Genomic DNA, 19124 nt, shown 5'->3' on the forward strand with positions numbered 1-19124 from the left:
ATGTACTTGTGTGTTACCCTGCCTTGAAACAAAACAAATTTGCCACAGCCACTCATCTCATAATTTCTACATGATTTTATTAATTTCAACTAAGTATGTATTTCCTTTTTGTATTCTTTCATTAGCCTGTTCCATTGGATACAAACAGATGGGTGTTCAAGATAGAAGGCCAAGTTGCAGAGCAGATGATTTCATCCTTCCAACGCGTCAAAGTGCAGCTTTCATTAATGGCTCAAGACAATTTTGTGTGGTATTATGATTTCTATTTGTGGAAAAAGGGAACAGTTAAAGAAGCTTGGTTGTTTTTAAAGCAGTTTCCGTAGTATCATTTACATGAACCTTTATATATTAAAATAATGTGCAATTTCTTCTAGATTATACAAGTTGGACATGGACAATGTTGTACTGCTATGTATTGTCGTAAAAAACGAATTGTACAAAAGCATACATTTTCTTCTCATGTGTAGATTAAAGTTCCATACTTTTATGATGTATGTTTGTACTACGAATTGTTGAAATAATCTTTGGTGAAAAAATGCGTCTAGGGAGATTGGTACCACTTTCACTTTTTTAAAAATTCTTTTAACAAGTAGCTGCGGGGTCGATACGCCATCTTCTATTTTTGCAAATTTTGATATTCGGATGGAAACAGTAAACCAACAGTGTCATGCTTATACATTTTCCACTTTTAAATCGTCTTCGAACAACTTGCACAAACAGACAACACATGACAAGAATAACATATAGGGGCTTACAGGTAATAAAAGCATACCTGGAAATGACTTCAGTTATACTAGCGCTTCTTCCACGGTGTTCGTAAAAATAACGAACAAAACAACGTCCCTAAAATAGAACAGTGCTCACTGCTGATCACAATGGAAACCCGAATCTAGAAAAATGTATTTTACAAACACAAATAATTATTGTTCTGGGCACTATATAAGATTTAATGATGAGGGGAAGTCTATCAGATGAGGGGAAGTCTATCAAGCCTTATTGGATCATTATGAAGCATTTTGCCCTACATAGCAATGCATGCTGACGTCAATAAGGGATCTAAACAAACTCATAACGTTTGTTTGTTTTGGGGGTGATGTTGGGTTGTTTGTATGCCGGTTTTTTTTGTGTGTGTTTTTTCTTGTCTGTTTGTTTGTTGGTTTGTTTATTTTGTTTGCTTCTTGGGTTGCTTGTTTGTTCGTTTCTTTGGGTGTCTTTTCTTGGTTCGTTTCTTTGTTTTTTTCTTGGGGTGTTTTTTCTTAATTTGTTTCTTGGGGTGTTTGTTTCTATGTTTGTTAAGATGGTCTTCCCATCCCATCAAGGAAACTCGGCAAAGCTTCAAGAGGGCAAAACGCCAAGCGGGCAACAGTTAATCTGAACAAACATTGGCTCACAGCATTGGTTGCACAAATCAACCAACTGTGATTCAGTAACTATAGACGACGATTCTCGTCATTCTCGGGTTCTTCTCGGGTTCCATTTACTCAAGTCTGCATTGGCAATTGTTAGTTGTACGGTGGTGAAGTAAGTAGGGCACCGCCCATTATGGACGGCCCATTCCGGGCGTGTCCCCCCCCCTTCCCCTCGGTGTGTTCTTCCCTTTCACTTTATAATGCACAGCAGAAGGAACAGTATGTGTACTTCATTTTGGAAATGTGCTGCAAGTTTCAAAAAAGAAAAACAAACTTTGTTTGTGGGTTTGTGGGGCATTAGGTAACAGCAGTAGCAGCTGCAGATAGGCTGCTGAACAAAATTGTGAAGCCCAATTGGTCGGCGTTTGACTCTTTTGGCTAGTCTAGTGTTGAATACTTTTTGTCCACGACTCGGTAACCGACCGACACTCTATCACATTGCACAGCTAATCTTTGTCGCTGGGTACCAGTTTCATTTCCGTCACGTCTCTGACTTCAATTCAACATGGCGTCCATGACCACTGACAACGTGAACAATAAATGGGAGACAGTTTCAAAGAAGAAGAAAGCGACTTCCTCTGACAAAAAAGCGGCAAGAAAAAACTTCGCAAATGTAGCTCAAACTGTGGATATAGCGAGTAAGTTTGCGTGAATTAATTCAGGACCGTTTAGGAGATATTTCAACTTTCTTTCAAACTGCTGACGGCACCGAATTTTTCCAGCCATATGTTTCTGTTGAGTGGCCCATTTAATTACCGGTGCCGGTCAGGCGTGTTAATTTTTACTCATATGTTCTGATGTGATTATTTTGGCGGTGTAATCTTTATGGTTTTTCGGGAAATTGTCCGTATCCCCAACCGACACGTTTTCTATCAATCGTATATAATTTACTCAATCTGTCGAGCAGTCAGTCAAACTCAAGTGAGATATATTCCTGTTTCATAACTTTCAATAAACCTTCAGTCAGTGTTTGTTGTAAATTGAGTAAAAAGTTGTGGCAGGATGTATACGGAAAGTTTCTGATTTGTCCACATGTATGTTTTGTATCATTTAAAATAGTAAAATATGGATAAGCCTCTATGACTTATTTTGCCGTTTGGGATAACTTTCCGTATGGCGCCACCACTTTTTCACTCATTTTTACAAAAAGGGATATGTCAATCAGGTAAATTAGATACTATATTATTTTATTTCGAATGAAAAAGTGGTGGCGCCATATGGAAACTTTTCCGCCGTTTGTTTGTTTTACATACATGCCAGCTATTCTGAACTTGATATTGAATGAAGTAGAGGACAACACAAAAACAAGAAGAGTGAAGACACAAAACTTCATTTCATCATTTATCCATTATTGATCATTCTTTAACAATCGTTTACTCATCGAGTTTCAAAAGTCAGAGTTAATGTTCCCATCTATGCTTTTTAACGATTCGACAAAGAAGAGCGCTTGTGTGTTTAATTGTAGGTACCACAACTGTAAACAATTATAAATAAATATTTAAAAAACAGTGAGTGACAAAACAACTGCTCCAAAATCCATCAAAGGCAATTGAATACTTAAGACTCACCTGAGGTATGCAGGAGATAATGCCAGGTAAAATGGTGGCTTGATTGTCTCAGAAAAGCTTAAGGGAGACAATTTCCTACTTATTAAACTGGTCCAATTTTCTAAATGGACAGCTTGTGACTTTTGGTGTACTTTATGATTTTTCTTATAGGAAGAATTGCTTTGTTAACAATTTTTTCCTTCATTACTGACTATTAATTTCTCGTTGACCATCTTTCCCCTAAGGCCCTGTGAAGGAATCGGAGACCGTCTTCGATGCCTTTAGTAGCGGCAAGCATAATAATGCACAGCCATCAAACTCCTCACCAACGGACAGCCCTCCAAAGAAGAAAGCAGGTGGAGACGCCCCTAAGAAGGTCAGCGGGCAACAGAAGAAGAAGAAGGAGACAGCTAAGAAGAATGAGAAGGGATTTGAGAGCTTGGTGGACGCGTTGAAGGCGCTTGATCCTAAGGAGGTTAAAGCGGAGCTCAGTGATGTCCAGAACAGGTGTCCAGATGCTCCCTCGGTAGGTGGCTTATAATAATAAATAATAATAATAATAATAAGACTTACAATGCGCACATATCCACCCTGCTGGGTGTTCAAGGCGCAGTAAAACCAAAAACAAAACACAACACAAAGAAAAAAACAGAAACAACAAAATTGAAAACCTGTGACATAAGATAAGTTTTGAGAAGAGACTTGAATTTTGCGGTACAAACACAAGATCGAAGATTAAGTGGTAGAGAGTTCCAGATGCGTGGCGCGGCTGAAGAAAAAGACCTGTCACCCCATGAGTGTCGAGACTTGGGTTCAATGAGGAGAAGCATGGAACTTGATCGAAGATTCCTTGATGGAGTGTAAACTTGAAGCAGTTCAGAAATATAGTGGGGAGCCTTGCCATTAAGAGCTTTGTGGACAATGAGCATCAGCTTGAAGATGATTCGTTGAGAGATAGGGAGCCAGTGTAGTTGTTTCAGAATGGGGGTGATGGCACAGGATTTTCTAGACAGTGTCACAATGCGGGCAGCAGTATTTTGGAGCCGTTGAAGTCGGGAAATCTGGTTGTTAGGAAGACTGTAGAGAAGAGCATTGCCGTTGTCAAGACGAGAAGTAACAAATGCGTGAATGACCTTTTCAGTGGCACTTTTGTCCAAGTACTTGCGAATCTTACCTATATTCCTGATGTGATATGATGATAAACGAACAATGTTGTTGATGTGTGGCTGAAGTGTCATCGATGAAGCAAAAATAACCCCTAAGTTCCGAGCTTTCAGCGAGGGAGCTATCCGAGCATCACCGATGGAGATGTATGGCACTGAAACCTTAGTTAACTGTTGACGTGACCCAAATAAAAGGAACTGCATGTGTAGAGGGTCTTTGAAAGAGAGACAGAAGAGGGTGGGGAGATTTCTTTTCATAGAGCTGGTTTCAATTCAGTTCAGGGCCAACTCAGAATGCCCCAGAGTTTTGAAAATTCCTGGTTAGAAACCCTGGTTATGTAAATGTTTTGTGGCGTGTCGTGGCCTTGCTGTTAAGAGCACCGGATTCAAGCTCTGGTGTTTGATCAGCAGAGTGTGGGTTCGAAACCCAGTCGTGACACTTGTGTCCTTAGGCAAGATACTTAACCATGATTGTTTCGTAAAGTTGGGGAGGTTGCTCTACCAGCCAGGCTAACTTCTGATGGATGATACCCAAGCCTACATCCGTATGTTGACAGTAAAGGGGGTAACCCTGTTTCAGCCCAAGGAGTAGGTGGCAACGGCCCCTGGCAAAAATAAATTGTAGCCCACACCTTGAAGTGGCCATGGTTAAAATATCAAATTTGACAATGACTTTACAAAATTTTTACCAGATTATTATCGCAACTAATTCAAACTGACTGTTTTCCCCTTTTTGTAGTTGTGGCTCGGTGACATCGTAAGCTTCATGAATAGAAAGTTACTAACAAAGGAATCTGATCTGGTTTTTAGTGATCAAGCACCAAGTAAGTTTTTTTTTTCAAAACTTCTCATTCTCTTTTAATTTGTAGTGCAAATCAGTTTATCAGTTGCTACTCAAATATCACCATTTCAGGGGTCGAAAGTGCCACTAGCCCGGTAGCCCGGGACTACCAGATTTACAGCCGGGCTACTCATTTTTCCAGTTTGATAGCCTAGTGGGTTAGTGGAAAAACACTGCAAAAATCAATATCACAAACAACAATGAACTGTGCTTATGTTATTGCAAAATGAAATGTAGAATACAATACTTTTGGTGATCAATTCGTGCTTTGACTCAAGTCGTAATGTGTTTTTCGGGCTACCAAAAAATCTGGGTTACGAGCCCTGCTGGCTACCATCAAAGTACACTTAACTTCGACTTGATTTTTTTATATAGCAGTGTATAGTTTTTTTAGATACCAGCGCTTTATAAGATTGATTATTATTATTATTTTGATAGATTATCCACTGGGAAAGATGAGTAAACACCTGTCGGATTGTCTCAATGCTACCTTAAAGAGCTACAATAAAGATATGCTCAAGGCTTTCTTTGATTACTGCATCAGGGAACTGGCTAATGAAGCTGGCAAAGGTATAGTATTTAGTGTTTTACACTGGACCTGGGCGACCGCTGAAAGTAATTTTGAATTTGCAACTATTGATTGTTATGTCCAGTTGAGACTTCCACTTTTCAACTACCTGGGTGGATTTCACAAAACAAATTGTAAGTACTACTATTAAAGAAACTGGACACAATTGTAATTGTCAAAGACCAGTCTTCTCACTTGGTGGATCTCAAAATATGCACAAAATAACAAACCTGTGAAAATTTGAACTCAATTGGTCGTCGAAGTTGCGAGATATTAATGAAAGAAAAAACACCCTTGTCACACAAAGTTTTGTGCTTTCAGATGCTTGATTTCAAGGCCTCAAAATCTAAATCTGAGGTCTCAAAATCAAATTCGTGGAAAATTTCCTTTTTCTCACAATGTTTTATACTATCAACAGCTTCCCGTTACTTGTTTATGGTAACAATTATTTTGAGTAATTACCAATAGTGTCCACTGCCTTTAAGTACTACAATAGAGATTTGTGTTGTGACATAAAACTTTATTTAGCTACTCTGATTGATTTGCCGTTACGATCAAACTTGGCTCTTTGTGAAATCGGCCCCTGCCTTACTGCGACGCAATGACTACTGAAATGATTGTTGTGACTAGTTTCGAAGTCACGACTTATTAAAGCGCGACTAGTCAGGTAGTGAATTTCACTAGTTGCCCAGGCTTTACTATAATTGCTTCTCCCTAAGTTACTTCTCTCCAACCAGGGGTGTAAGTGGGTACCTGTGAGGGTAGAGGTTGATATTATTTTTTAAAAAGCCTTCTGAGTGCACAGCAGCTCGGGCTGTATATTCACCCCAGGGAGCTGAGAAAGATTCATTAAAGAAATGTTCTTATAGCGCATTTTACAACAACCGTATCAATGCGCTTTACATTTGTGCCCTGTTCATTGGGCCAATACCTAGTTATTATTAAAGTCATTTGTTACCCTTGATAATACCTAAATGTTTGTTGTATTTCACATTGATTAGATCCATCGTCTGTTAACGGTTACCGTGTCTTCATCCAGCTCATCGCTTCCAAAAATCCAGATTTTGTCACAGACTCCATGGAACTTGTGAGTTTTAGTTGTACTTTTAATCCCAAATAATCGGTTTTGATCTAAACATGCACGCATGAATTGTCCCCGATTCAACTCCAAGTATAAATCAGCAAATTTCATCCATCAATGACTCTTCGCTCCAGCAACAAAGATCTTCTCACACCGCATCCAGTTCTCAGAAAATCATATGGTCAACGTACCTTCCAATTCATTTTTGAAACAATGTTGTTCTCCTATTTTTGTTTGTCCATAGTACCTCAACATGGTGAAACGGAAACAGAATGACAAAGCTCACTGCTTGTCCGTACTTTGGTCATGTGCTCAGGCAGGGTACAGTAACCCTGTAGTCGGACTGAAAGGTATGTAGCCAAAGTTACTGCAAAACAATGTTGTTTGTTATGCAAGTCACCAGACACACAAAACCTGAAGGCCACTTCAAGGTGTGGGCTAGAATCTTTTTTTTTTTCTAGGGGCTGTTGCCGCCTACTCCTGGGGCTGAAACAGGGTTACACCCTTTATAGTCCATAGAGATGTTGGCTTGGGTATCATCCATCAGAAGCCTGGCTGGTAGAGCCGAAAAGCACTACCTCCCAACTTTACGACAATCATGGTGTCTTGCTTAAGGACACGTTACCAGTATTTTCACTAAGTGTATCCGAACATATGCATAAAATAACAAATCTGTTAAAATTTGGGCCCAATTGGTCATCAAAGTTGCAAGAGAATAGTGAAAGAAAAAACGCCTGTGTCGCACAACATTGTGTGCTCTCAGATGCCTACAAAAATTCTTAAGGCCTGAAGTCTTTTACTATGTGAGAAATTTACAAGGTGCTGTGGCACAAAATGCAGCCAAACATACCAGGAACACTTGGGCGAACCTCTTCTCTTAATAATGATCAGTGCACTGGGTTCGTTTATGTGCAATCACAACACACGGGATATGTGGCTTTACGTCCCATCCGAATAGTGAAGCTGTGGTTAAGTGTTTTGCTTAAGGACACAATTGTCACAACTAGGACTCGAACCCACACTCTGCTGATCATAAGCACCAGAGCTTCAAGTGGATGCTCTTATCTGCTCGGCCACGACACGCCACACGTGGCCACGACACGCCACATATAGGGTTGGTGTAGGGGTTCTTGTATTGTGTGAAATATCTCTTGTATTTTCCTTACAGTGTGGTGTGGATTGATGTTGCCTCTATTGGGAGTCAAACCTGCATCTTCCTACGCAATGGCAAACCTGGACAGAATCCTCAAGTAAGAAAAATATTTATTAAGCCCAGAACCAATCAAAAACAACTTCCCAGTCTGATTTTATCTACACATTTTGAAAGCCACCAGCCTACAGAGAATGCTTTCCTTATTCTGACTCCCTTGCAATAATTTTGTGCAATTAAGTACTTCAGTATGACCGTTCTTTTTTTTTCTTCTTCTGGGATTCAAAAAACAAAATAAGTAGTGTTCTAAGTAGTAATAGTATAGAGTGTCATGGCCGAGTGGTTAAAGGAACATGTTGCCTTGGATCGGTCGAGTTGGTCTTTGAAAAGCGTTTGTAACCGTTTTTTATAAAATGCATATGGGTAGAAAGATGTTGTAAAAGTAGAATACAATGATCCACACAAACATGCCTCGAAATTGCGTGGTTTTCCTTTTACCTCGTCGACTAACACGTCGGCCATTTATGGGGGTCAAAATTTTGACTCCCATAAATGGCCGACCATGTTAGTTCGCACAGTAGAAGGAAAACCACGCAATTTCGAGGCAAACTTGTGTGGATCATTGTATTCTACTTTTAAAACATCTTTCCAACCATATGCATTTTATAAAAAACGGTTACAAACGCTTTTGTTTTGACCAACTCGTCCGATCCAAGGCAACGTGTTCCTTTAAGAGCATCGAATTCAAGTTCTGGTGCTGATTCACCGGAATGTGGGTTTGAATCCCGGTCGTGACACTTGTGTCCTTGAGCAAGATACTTTACCATAATTGCTTCTCTTCACCCAGGGGTATAAATGGGTACCTGCGAGGGTAGAGGTTGATATTGTGTATGAAAAAGCCACAAGCGCCTTACAGGCAGCTCAGGGTTGTATACTCCCACAGGAGCTGAGAAACATTACAGGGATGTTATTGGCCCCATGACCAGGGGACTAATGTAAAGAGCATTGATACGGTTATTGTGAAATGCGCTATATAAGAATTTGTTATTAAAGTAGTATTCATTATTTTTCTCCTCTACCTATGCAGACAGAAGTTGGATAAAGAAAAGGCTCATGCAGTCCTTGGACCCAATCAGTTCTTTCCCATCCTGGACTTCGTCTTCACACCTGGAATCTCGTTGTCAGCTCAGTAAGTAATTTTTGTGCAGATCTCTAAACGATAAATTCTCCATCAAATGAAGAAAAAATAAAACCGTAGTGTTTTGTAAATCTTAGTTGGTTGCAAACGCTCTAGATGTTACACTCTGCTAGATATCTTCTTCAAGAAACCAAGTCTAATCGCACTTGGGGGGACAGATCTTTATCTGTTGCAGCACCACATCTCTGGAATCAACTACCTCTTCACATCAAAACATCTACTGCTATTCACTCTTTCAAAACATCTCTCAAAACACACCTCATGGCGACTGATCCGTTCTTTTGTGTTTAATCTGTTCTTTTTCATTTTTGTTCAAGTTTCTTTGTAATAGCGCCATGAGCACTTTTGTGGATATGTGCGCTCTATAAAACTTCGTTATTATTATTGATCAGTGCAGTTTTTAACTTTCCACTTATGATTTTTTTCTGCAGACTACAAAAGCAACTCATGAGGCACTACTCTAAGTTAAAGGTAATTGATTTCATATTTGTATATATAATTTCTTAAAGCTCTGGGCCCAATTTTATAGAGCTGCTTAAAAGGCAGTGGACACTATTGGTAATTGTCAAAGACTAGCCTTCACAGTTGGTGTATCTCAACATATGCATAAAATAACTAACCTGTGAAAATTTGAGCTAAATCGGTCATCGAAGTTGCGAGATAATAATGAAAGAAAAAACACCCTTGTTACGCGAAGTTGTGTGCTTTCAGATGCTTGATCTCGAGACCTCAAATTCTAAACTTGAGGTCTCGAAATCAAATTCGTGGAAAATTACTTCTTTCTCGAAAAGTACGTCACTTCAGAGGGAGCCGTTTGTCACAATGTTTTATACTACCAACCTCTCCCCATTACTCGTTACCAAGTGAGGTTTTGTGCTAATAATTATTTTGAGTAGTTACCAATAGTGTCCACTGCCTTTAAGCAAAAAATCCTTGCTTAGTAAAATCAGATTACAGGCCAAGACTCCACTCAATTGTTATGCTAAGTAAACAACAGCTAAATACCAGTCACAAGCAATGTATATGGCATGAAATTTTGTCCAGTAATGTGTGTAAAATAAGCGAGCTATTTTCGTGCTTAAGCAATTTGTTTGTGACAAATTATGTGGAGGCTTTACCTTTTAGGGGGGAAGTTATTTTTTGGATACTCAAATACATTTATGTTTGTACTTACTCTTATTTTCATTAAAAAAAAATTCAATTAATTATCGTTTTATCCTGTGTTTATTTTTAGAGCATGGCCTTCGGGTCTCACCCTGAGACAAGCCTACGCCATTTCTTTCCATCGTTATTAGCGAGGGCCACTACAAACTGTCCGGAACCAATGAAAACAGAGGTAAGTTGATAAAACAGGCGGTCAGGTTGCCTCGCTTTCCACCTCTGGGACCCTGCCGTCGATTTCACCAAACTCTTCCTAAGTGAGGATTAATCTTAGGACTTGGGACAAGTTAAATTCCGTATCCGAAGATGTTAGGACGCATTGAACCCATCCTAAGTTAGGATGGGTTACTCGTCCTAATTAGTGAAATCAGCTGCTGGTTCAAATCCCACCGGGGGCACTATGTGGGTTGGGTTTCAAATCCCTACCTGACTGCGTTGGTTTTCCCTTGAATAATTCTCTGAGGTTTTTCTTCCCACATCTTGAACTGAAATGTCTTCATTGTCTGTTCTCTTCTCGTTTGGTTCTTATAAGAGCATTGAGAATATATATCCAGCTCTCCAATGCTCGCTACCAAGTCGGTTTTTAAGTTAATATTTGTTTTGAGTAATTACCAAACGTGTACCTTCCCTTTAATACTTGAGTGGAAATTAACAAACAAACAAACATTATATTTACATCATTTAATTCTTGTTTTATTTGTTTTCAGCTGTTGACTACCTTAGTGATGTGTTTGAGTACTGATCATCACTGCTTCAGTAAATGGCGTCAGATGTACGATGGTCACCTATCACAGTCTAGTGTGCTTATGAATCACATGTTGTCATCGTGGGATAAAGTACAGAAAAAGGTACAATATTTATAGTCTAATGTGAAGCCAAGGACTCTCAGAATAGAAAACTGAATCACTGTACTAGCCAATAACACCCCCTCAAAAAACCTTAACCTAAAATCTACTCTTGCCTATTATCTTGATTTTTATGAATAAAATGTACGTGTATCAATTGAAAATTCAATTTAAAGACACTGGTTTGTTTGTTTGTCATTTTGTTTTATAACTTTGCCAATAATGAGTCTGTTATGTTTTCTCCTTGTAGTTACCATGGCAACTGTTGAAAGAGACCATCCGTGCATTCCATCTGACCAATGAGGACATGGCGAGCACAAGGAACGGCAAAACAGAGCATGAACAGTGTAAAGTAGCATGCAAGGTATGGTTCTAGATCACAGATTATATGCAATCCTGCGTTACGTGTTACATTTCTCCAAGACCAAACCAGTCTAGTTCTAACCCTTTGCATCCGACCTTCCATACGCACCCGCAGAGCTGGTCACAGAACCTTCACAGTCACTGAAGCAAGAGAGTGGAACAGTCTACCATTTTTCATCTCAAATTTGAAATGAACCGACCAATTCAAGAAGATAATTGAAATATATTTCTATCAACTTTTAATCCACTAATTGTAGTAGATGTGACTATCAATTATTATACAAATATTGACTGCTTCGAGTGCTATGGTTAAAACTACGACTCCCGAAAATAGAACGCTCCGGGGATCACCTCGGGAGTCGTAGTTTTAACCATAGCACTCAAAGCAGTCAATATTTGTTTTGCAACACCCTAACAGACTATTTATCATCCTCGTACACATAACGTTCGTACGCGCGTTTCAGATACACAGATGCACAACTGATTGGGTTCGAGGTGGGTAAAAAGACGTCTGGGTACTGCACGCTGTGTGATAGTAGCGGACTATCACACGGACACAGCAAACGATGCACTATCACACGGGCGCCGTTTCTAGTAAAACTAAGACATATCATGTGACGCTCTCTAAACCAATGAAAAGGCAGAATATTTGTAAGGGGTGTTATTTATTTTCTTTACTTGGTGTTAACTGTTAGTGCTGTGATTTTGTTTACTTGGTAGACCATCTTACTAGTAGTCAGTGGGATTGACTAAGAAAAATCTCAGGATTTGTCTTGATTTCCTTTTTTTATTTTTGTTGGTTTTTTTTTTTGGTTTTTTACTTCTTTGTCTTGAAATGAACACACAATTAAAGAGAGAACAAACAAACCATATGAGTGTTAAACATGTTTTGGGGTTTGTTTTTTCTGGAATTCAAGTGGCTTTATCTCTATCACTGATTGATTTGTGTCTTTTTATTTTGCTGTTGTCAGGAGTTGCTGGAGCGAATGAGTGGCTTTGAGTTCCCCTGGAGGGGTGTACTCACAACAGTAGCTCTGGCTATCATCACCCTTATTGCCTTCGATATTTATAGTCATAAAGGTTTCAATGGTAAGTTATCCAATTTCATTCCATTGATTTATTCTGGTTGTGAAGCCATGGACTCTCATAAAAGTGAACTTAATCACTGTACTTGTCAAGAACCCATTGGAGAGAATTCAGTTATTAGATGTGGGAGGAAAACCCCATATAAATATTCCAAGGAAAACCAACGCAGTCAGTTAAGGACTGAAAACCCAATCCACATCAGGCCCCCAGTGTGATCCACTTCCTGACGCCTTCGCTCTACAAACACAGGCGTGGTATTCTTTCTACTTTAGTCTGGTTTTCAAAAAAGAAATTCACCAGCTCGAAACACAAGTTATGCTGGTAAATTAGAACAAAGTATACACTTTCATGGGGAAGTTATTTAGTGAATGTCTTTTGTTTACTCCGTTGTGTACAGGTTCCCTGACTCAGACATTTTTTGAGCGATCAGGAATCGCAGCAGTTTGCAAGCAAGCTTACACTAAAATTAGCTTTTACCTTGGTCTTGCCTATGAGTAAGTATTTCTATTTAATTTAATTCATTCTCTCGCAACTTCGACGACCAATCAGTTTAAATTTTTGCTGGTTTGTTACATTTATTTTATATATGTTGAGATACATCAAGTGAAAAGACTGGTCTTTGACAACTACCAAAGGTGTCCAGTACCTAAGCCATTCAACTGCATGGGTTTTGTATGGCAGCACAACTGCACAGAACTTACTGTTAACATGTGTACTGTGAATGCATTTCCAAATTTGAGCCACAAACTTGCTGCAGTGTTACAAATAATTGCCCTGCTGTATAGACGATGTGACCTCTGACGTCACACGAAAACCATAACATGATTCGCGCGCATACCGCCGGGCAAAACCTTTGTGTTTTGGCAGCCAGCTAGAAAGTGTATGCAATCTTACCATGACTACGTGTCTTTTTGCCCGGCGAAACATGACGTATACAGTGTTTTTTCAACAGAGGGCGGTTTGAATGTAAACATAGGTCACATCGTCTATAAAATAAAGTAAATTATTTTGCTTTTGAATATTTTCCAAGCAACCTCTCCTTGTGCTTTACGATTTTGTTTTGTTTTCAATTCAGATGGGCATCTATAAATATACCGATCTACTACGTACAGGCAGCAGAGTTCTGTGGGCCCTACCTCATTCTACTGAAGGAGAAACTTTACACTTTGTGTATCTTCCTTGGAGAAGTGACCGCGCCCGTTTGGGTGTGGCTCGGACAGAACATCCCTATTGCTATTGAATGGGTAATGAATGGATTAGTTTTTGTCTAACTCTGAACGGTTTCTTTTGGTTTTTAAACTTATAGACTGTTTTGTTTTTGTATTTTATTTTAAACTTAATAGATATACATGAAGATGGAAGCTAGACCAAGTCAAGTGATGGGCAATAAATTTAAAAAATCAAAGTCCACCAAGGGCAAGCTGATCAACAAAATTATTCATGTTTAATTATTGGCACATTATTGCTGAAGTGGGGCTAGGTTTCTAAACTGTTTGTGTTAAGGGGGCCATGCAATAAGTTGAATGGCCTTTTGACCGTGTTCTTTCTCTCTGCATTTGATACTCCTCATCATTAGCTGTGTCTCAGATCTTTGCACAGTGGACACTATTTTGAAATCTGTGCTGGACAGCACAAAGTATTTTGCTCAGAGTGCTGGGCAAAAAATTGCGAATCAACTACTACTGATTTTGTGTAAAGAGATCAAAGCCCAAATCCCAATCATACTGGATATCATACTGGATGTAATCTGGAGTTACCTGGTAGCAGCGTGGGACTTCGTTTCACCACACCTCATTGCCTTTTGGACAACCATTATTGATTTATAAACGCTTACTTCCCTCATGTTCACAGATCAAAGCCCAAATTCCTATCATACTGGATGTAATCTGGAGTTACCTGGTAGCAGCGTGGGACTTCGTTTCACCACACCTCATTGCCTTTTGGACGACCATCTCTCCATACCTGGAGCAGCTATGGGATGGGATCCTTCACTATTCCGTCTTAATCTGGACTGCTGCCCTGCCATACCTCAGAGCAGTCTACAAATGGCTACAACAGCTGGTTAAGTAAGTGTCCACAAAAATAATAATAATAAATATTTATACTGGACAATATTTACCTGATAAGGTACTCAAAGCGCATAAAAAGAACAAAAAAAGTGTCAATATGGAACGGAGAAACAGACAAGAAGACAGAGGGAACAGTAAGATGATGGGAAATAACAGAGAGAAAAGACTACTGAAAAGCTGTTTGAAACAAATGAAATTTCAATCTGTCTTTAAATGTGTCCACGGTGCTACTACCCCGAATGTGTGAGGGCAACTGATTCCAAAAAGGTCCAGTATGTGCGAAGGACCTTAATAAAAAGAAGTCCCATCGATCCACAAAAGCTAAAGTGGCAGTCCGGGCCGATTTCCTACCTTCTGCCCAGATGGTAGTAAACAAGCAGGACAGTTCTTTTCAGAACTGAAAAGTCGCCCGAATTCTGAAAACCTGCTCTGCCGTAGTAGAGAAGTCTCCTAAATTTCGTAACATCTACTCCACGGTAGTATAATTGATAGCAAGACAAGTCTCTAAACAGTGTTGGAAAACACATGGTAATATTTTTACAATTGTGTAGGTTTTGGAAAACAAATCTTGATAAAGGGAAAAAAAAACACATTAATAACTGTTTTAAATTCGTTTTCACCTTTGTTGAAGTACACCATGTTTAAATTTGTATTTTTCTTTCTTTTCTTTTTTACAGCACATCGTAGTAAATGAAAGATCAATCGAATGAGAAGAAGACATTCCTTAAGTTGAGGTCACAATTAATAAAGTTATTGTTCGTAGCACCCGGTACAAGATATAAATGATTTTCTTGCGTAAATATAGACCTTGACCATGCTGCCTCAATCTTGGTCATGTTCCTCGTATCGAATAACAATAATGCATGCTAATAATCATCTTGCGATTAGGAACCAGACTAGTTTGTTCTTCCAGCCTCGGTTTGGTAACATTGATTTCAATGGGAGAAATTCAAGATGGCCGCACCGTGATAAAAGTCTATAGGAACAGGGCCCAATTTCATAAAGCTGTTTAAAAGCAGGAAATTTTGCTTGTTCATTTTCTGCTGAGCAAAAATGAGCAGGATACCACTCAAAGATTGTACATGAGAAATGGCATTATGGCTGGTAACCATAATCTGTTAAGTACAATTTTGTTGTGCTTAGCTACTTTTTTTGTGCTTAAGCAGCTCAATGAAATTGGACCTAGGTTTTTAAGGTAAAACAAAATTTGGGCTGAAAAGAAAACTTATTGTACAACTATTTTGATTGGAAGTTCCTTGATGTATGGAACGTTACAAATTCACATCGAAAGGAATGCTACAAAAACGCATTCACTGCTTGGTATTTTTTTTGTTTTGTTTTTTGCGGGGGGGGGGGAGGGGTTGCTGTTGCTGTTTTTTTTGTGGGAGGATAGGAGTGCACGATGTACTTCATGTACTCATGCTTGCCCCTTTTTGATTATCGTTGTTTACATATCAATGCAAAATATTTACTTCTTATCAACTTGCGATACATGTTTATTGTTTCTATTTTGCTTTTGCTTTTGTACATACTTTGATGATTCATTTTCAAATGTTGTACCACTATTAAAAAGCTCTGTTCAACTTAAGCTCTTAATTATTGTTTTTGTTTTGTTCTAAAGCTATACATGTATCCATGTTTCGTAAGCAGATTCATGAAGCTGTTTAGCAGAAAATATATTACTGGACAAATTTATTTGCTGAGCAAAGATTAGCAGAGAACCAGTCATGAATGATGTACACATGTACATACTGCTTTTGCCGGTAACCCACTTCTGCTTAGTGAAATTTTCATCACATCATTTTGAGGCAATTTCTCAGCTGTTTTTCATCTTTTTGTTTTGCTTTAATATTTTGTTCTAGCCAAATAATGTAAAAAAAACCAAAAACTTATATATCGGCATTTTGCTTAAAGGCATATAGCAGTTCTAACCCTCTAGTTTCCATGAAACATAAGGGAATAGTTACGCGTTATTTTTGTGTATGGGTACATCAATTTATCTTGTCTTCATCAAGAAATGTAATTAACACTGCCCTGTGAAACGGAAGCCCAAAAGAAAAAAACATGACAGGATGGTTTTGTCAAGTCTTTGAGCATTGGTTCATAACTAATTTAAATAAATCTGGATTAAAACTCTCTTCTTTCTAGATGATTGGAACAAATTCCAACGCTATAGAAATGAAGTTGTCGGACTAAAAACTAGTTGAGATGTCAAACGTACCCTCTTATCCTATCGGCTTTCATTAACCCTTTAAAGAGCATTCATTTCTGTAAAAATCATCACAATGCTTCTATTTTTGATCTTTACTTATTTTTTCAGTAAAAAAATCTTTAAACCCCGCAGTGCTCACTCGGGCGAGCCCCTTACAAGAGCTAATCGAACGATTACACTTGCCCTCTTATGGTGACAGCATGCACCTCAGGTCACCCCCAAGTGACCCACTCCACAAGCAGGGCACTGGGGGCCCCGTCAAAGCTATTCGAACGTACCGGGGCAGACCGGGGTCGACCCAGGGAAGCTAAACGAACGCACCCCCATAGTAATGTTAAGATTGGACATTTTAGTATGACCTCTTTCTGTGAATAGTAGGTCAATTTTATGGCTGTTTGGGCCGCTACGGGCATTTGGTTACAAGCCACTTGCGGCTGCCAAGTTCTCTCAAGGGTTGTACCAATATTATTACTAGTAATTTCCAATTATTGCTGGAAAAACATGAGATTGTATAGACGATGTGACCTCTGACGTCACTCGAAAACCATAACATGATTCACGCTCATACCGCCGGGCAAAACCTTTGTGTTTTTGCAGCCAGCTAGAAAGTGTATGCAATCTCTTTTTGCCCGGCGGTTTGAATGTAAACATAGGTCACATTATCGTCTATAGAAAACAGTAATTATATGTAGTGGCCAAAGAACAAAGTAGAATGAAGCATCACCAACAAATGATTGCTTTGTTTTTATTCATCATGCAATATTTGGCTTTTTTTTTTCCTTCTCTGACCCCTTTTTGTTTTGGTGTGGGAATCTTTTTCTTTTTCTTTATATTTATATTCACAAAATGTTATCATTGCTCTTACACAAATGTCAAAACCCAGTTGTACCAGACAAGATATTCTTCCTTCTTTTGTCTGATTTTCTGGGGGAAAACAGAATAACTGTTATTAAATTACCTGAAACTTCTATTAAAGTCTACACCATATATGAACAAACAGGTCAGCCCTTGTGCTCCAAAATATTTCCCTAATTTTTGTCCAAGGACCAAATATCATATCTGTTGTACTCTACCTTCTAACCTGTGACATGGATAGTTAACGCTTGGGTTAGCTATGCAGCAATGAATCCATCAAACTCGGGCAATATGTGGACCTAATTTTGCCAGATAAGATTGATTTTTTTGGCCGCTGTACCACTCATGATTGGTTTTGTTCTGCAGTACTGAATCCATCACACTTGGTAGAAAAACATTTTGTTTTTTCGTACTCTGATCGGCTAATTTTACCAGAGGTGGATTTTACAAAGAGTTAAGACTAGTCTTATCTCGAGTTAGGACGAGTTACCAGTCCTAACTTAGGACTATAGCCTGAAGTTTTTATAACTCCTAGGACTCCTACGTTAGGACTATCTTTGTGAAATCGACCTCTGGTCACTTATCAAGCATGCTTGGTTTGGTTGGGCGTAAATCAAGAAAAATATTCCTTTGAATTTGATGGATTTTTGGCGGTTATAGTTAAATGAGTGTTTTGTGTGAGTAGTCACCAACTTTTGTCAATTTTATGTTTTTGTTTAATCGTCTTTTGAATTCAAATAATTTTATGTTTTCTTGAATATGTAACGATTAGTTCAATGTTAATATTCGTCTATTTAGTTTAAATGCACTCCATACCCATCGCCAACTCCTTTAAAGAAAACAAAATCCACAGCGACTTAGGTCGGAGCTGAACCCATAACCTTCTGTTGCAATAGTCAGACTTTATAACGACCCATGTATGACTGTGCTATAAAACAAATCTGTCTTGACAGAAAGGTTGTGGGTTCTATTCCCACTGAAGTCACTTATGGATTTTGTTTTTCACATAAGTATTTGGAGAACAAAATCCACAGTGACTCGGGTCGGAACTGAACCCATAACCTTTTATTGTAATAGTTCAGCTTTATAACTAGTCATCTATTGCAGGGCTTATAAACAAATCTGTCTTGACAGAAAGGCTATGGGTTTGATTCCCACTGAAGTTACATATGAATTTTGTTTTTCACATAAGTATTTGGAGAACAAAATCCACAGTGACTCGGGTCGGAACTGAACCCATAACCTTTTATTGTAATAGTCAAGCTTTATAACTAGCCATTTATCACAGGGCTAATTAAACAAACTGGGTCTTGACAGAAAGAAAGGTTGTGGGTTCGATTCCCACTGAAGTCACTTATGGACTTTGTTTTTCACATTTAAGTATTTGGTACTTTAAGTATTTGATACTTTAAAGAAAGTTCAAACTTGAGAATAATATTTTCAATATTTAATAAAATAACACGCAAAATGTTGAATCAAAGTATTTATAATGCTTAAAGTTGCATTAAATGCAGGTTTTTCTGTCTGAGTATTTGCATACAATGCTGATAAAGGGTACATACAAATTTATGAAGAG

General features: G+C 38.6%; 1 protein-coding gene across 1 annotated transcript; it reads left to right on the forward strand.

The window, feature by feature from the left end:
- Positions 1-1910: 1910 nt before the first annotated feature.
- Positions 1911-15818, forward strand: LOC139952242 (transmembrane protein 214-A-like). The gene is made up of 17 exons (XM_071951314.1): positions 1911-2047; positions 3202-3482; positions 4859-4943; positions 5399-5530; positions 6530-6615; positions 6854-6959; positions 7778-7859; positions 8847-8948; positions 9389-9428; positions 10192-10293; positions 10826-10966; positions 11214-11327; positions 12298-12415; positions 12810-12906; positions 13488-13656; positions 14264-14478; positions 15159-15818. Exons 1-17 carry the CDS (start codon positions 1915-1917, stop codon positions 15166-15168), a joined length of 2013 nt encoding a protein of 670 aa, XP_071807415.1. The 5' UTR covers positions 1911-1914; the 3' UTR covers positions 15169-15818.
- Positions 15819-19124: the final 3306 nt, after the last annotated feature.

This window comes from Asterias amurensis, chromosome 20 (genome assembly GCF_032118995.1).
Source record: "Asterias amurensis chromosome 20, ASM3211899v1".
Taxonomy (NCBI): Eukaryota; Metazoa; Echinodermata; class Asteroidea; order Forcipulatida; family Asteriidae; genus Asterias; species Asterias amurensis.

Excerpts from the sequence above, each read along its gene's own strand:
- LOC139952242 (XM_071951314.1), top strand. The coding sequence starts at position 1,915 with ATGGCGTCCATGACCACTGACAACGTGAACAATAAATGGGAGACAGTT. Across the intron at positions 10,294-10,825 it reads CGGAACCAATGAAAACAGAG|CTGTTGACTACCTTAGTGAT; the intron begins GTAAGTTGATAA and ends ATTTGTTTTCAG. Across the intron at positions 12,416-12,809 it reads TAGTCATAAAGGTTTCAATG|GTTCCCTGACTCAGACATTT; the intron begins GTAAGTTATCCA and ends CGTTGTGTACAG.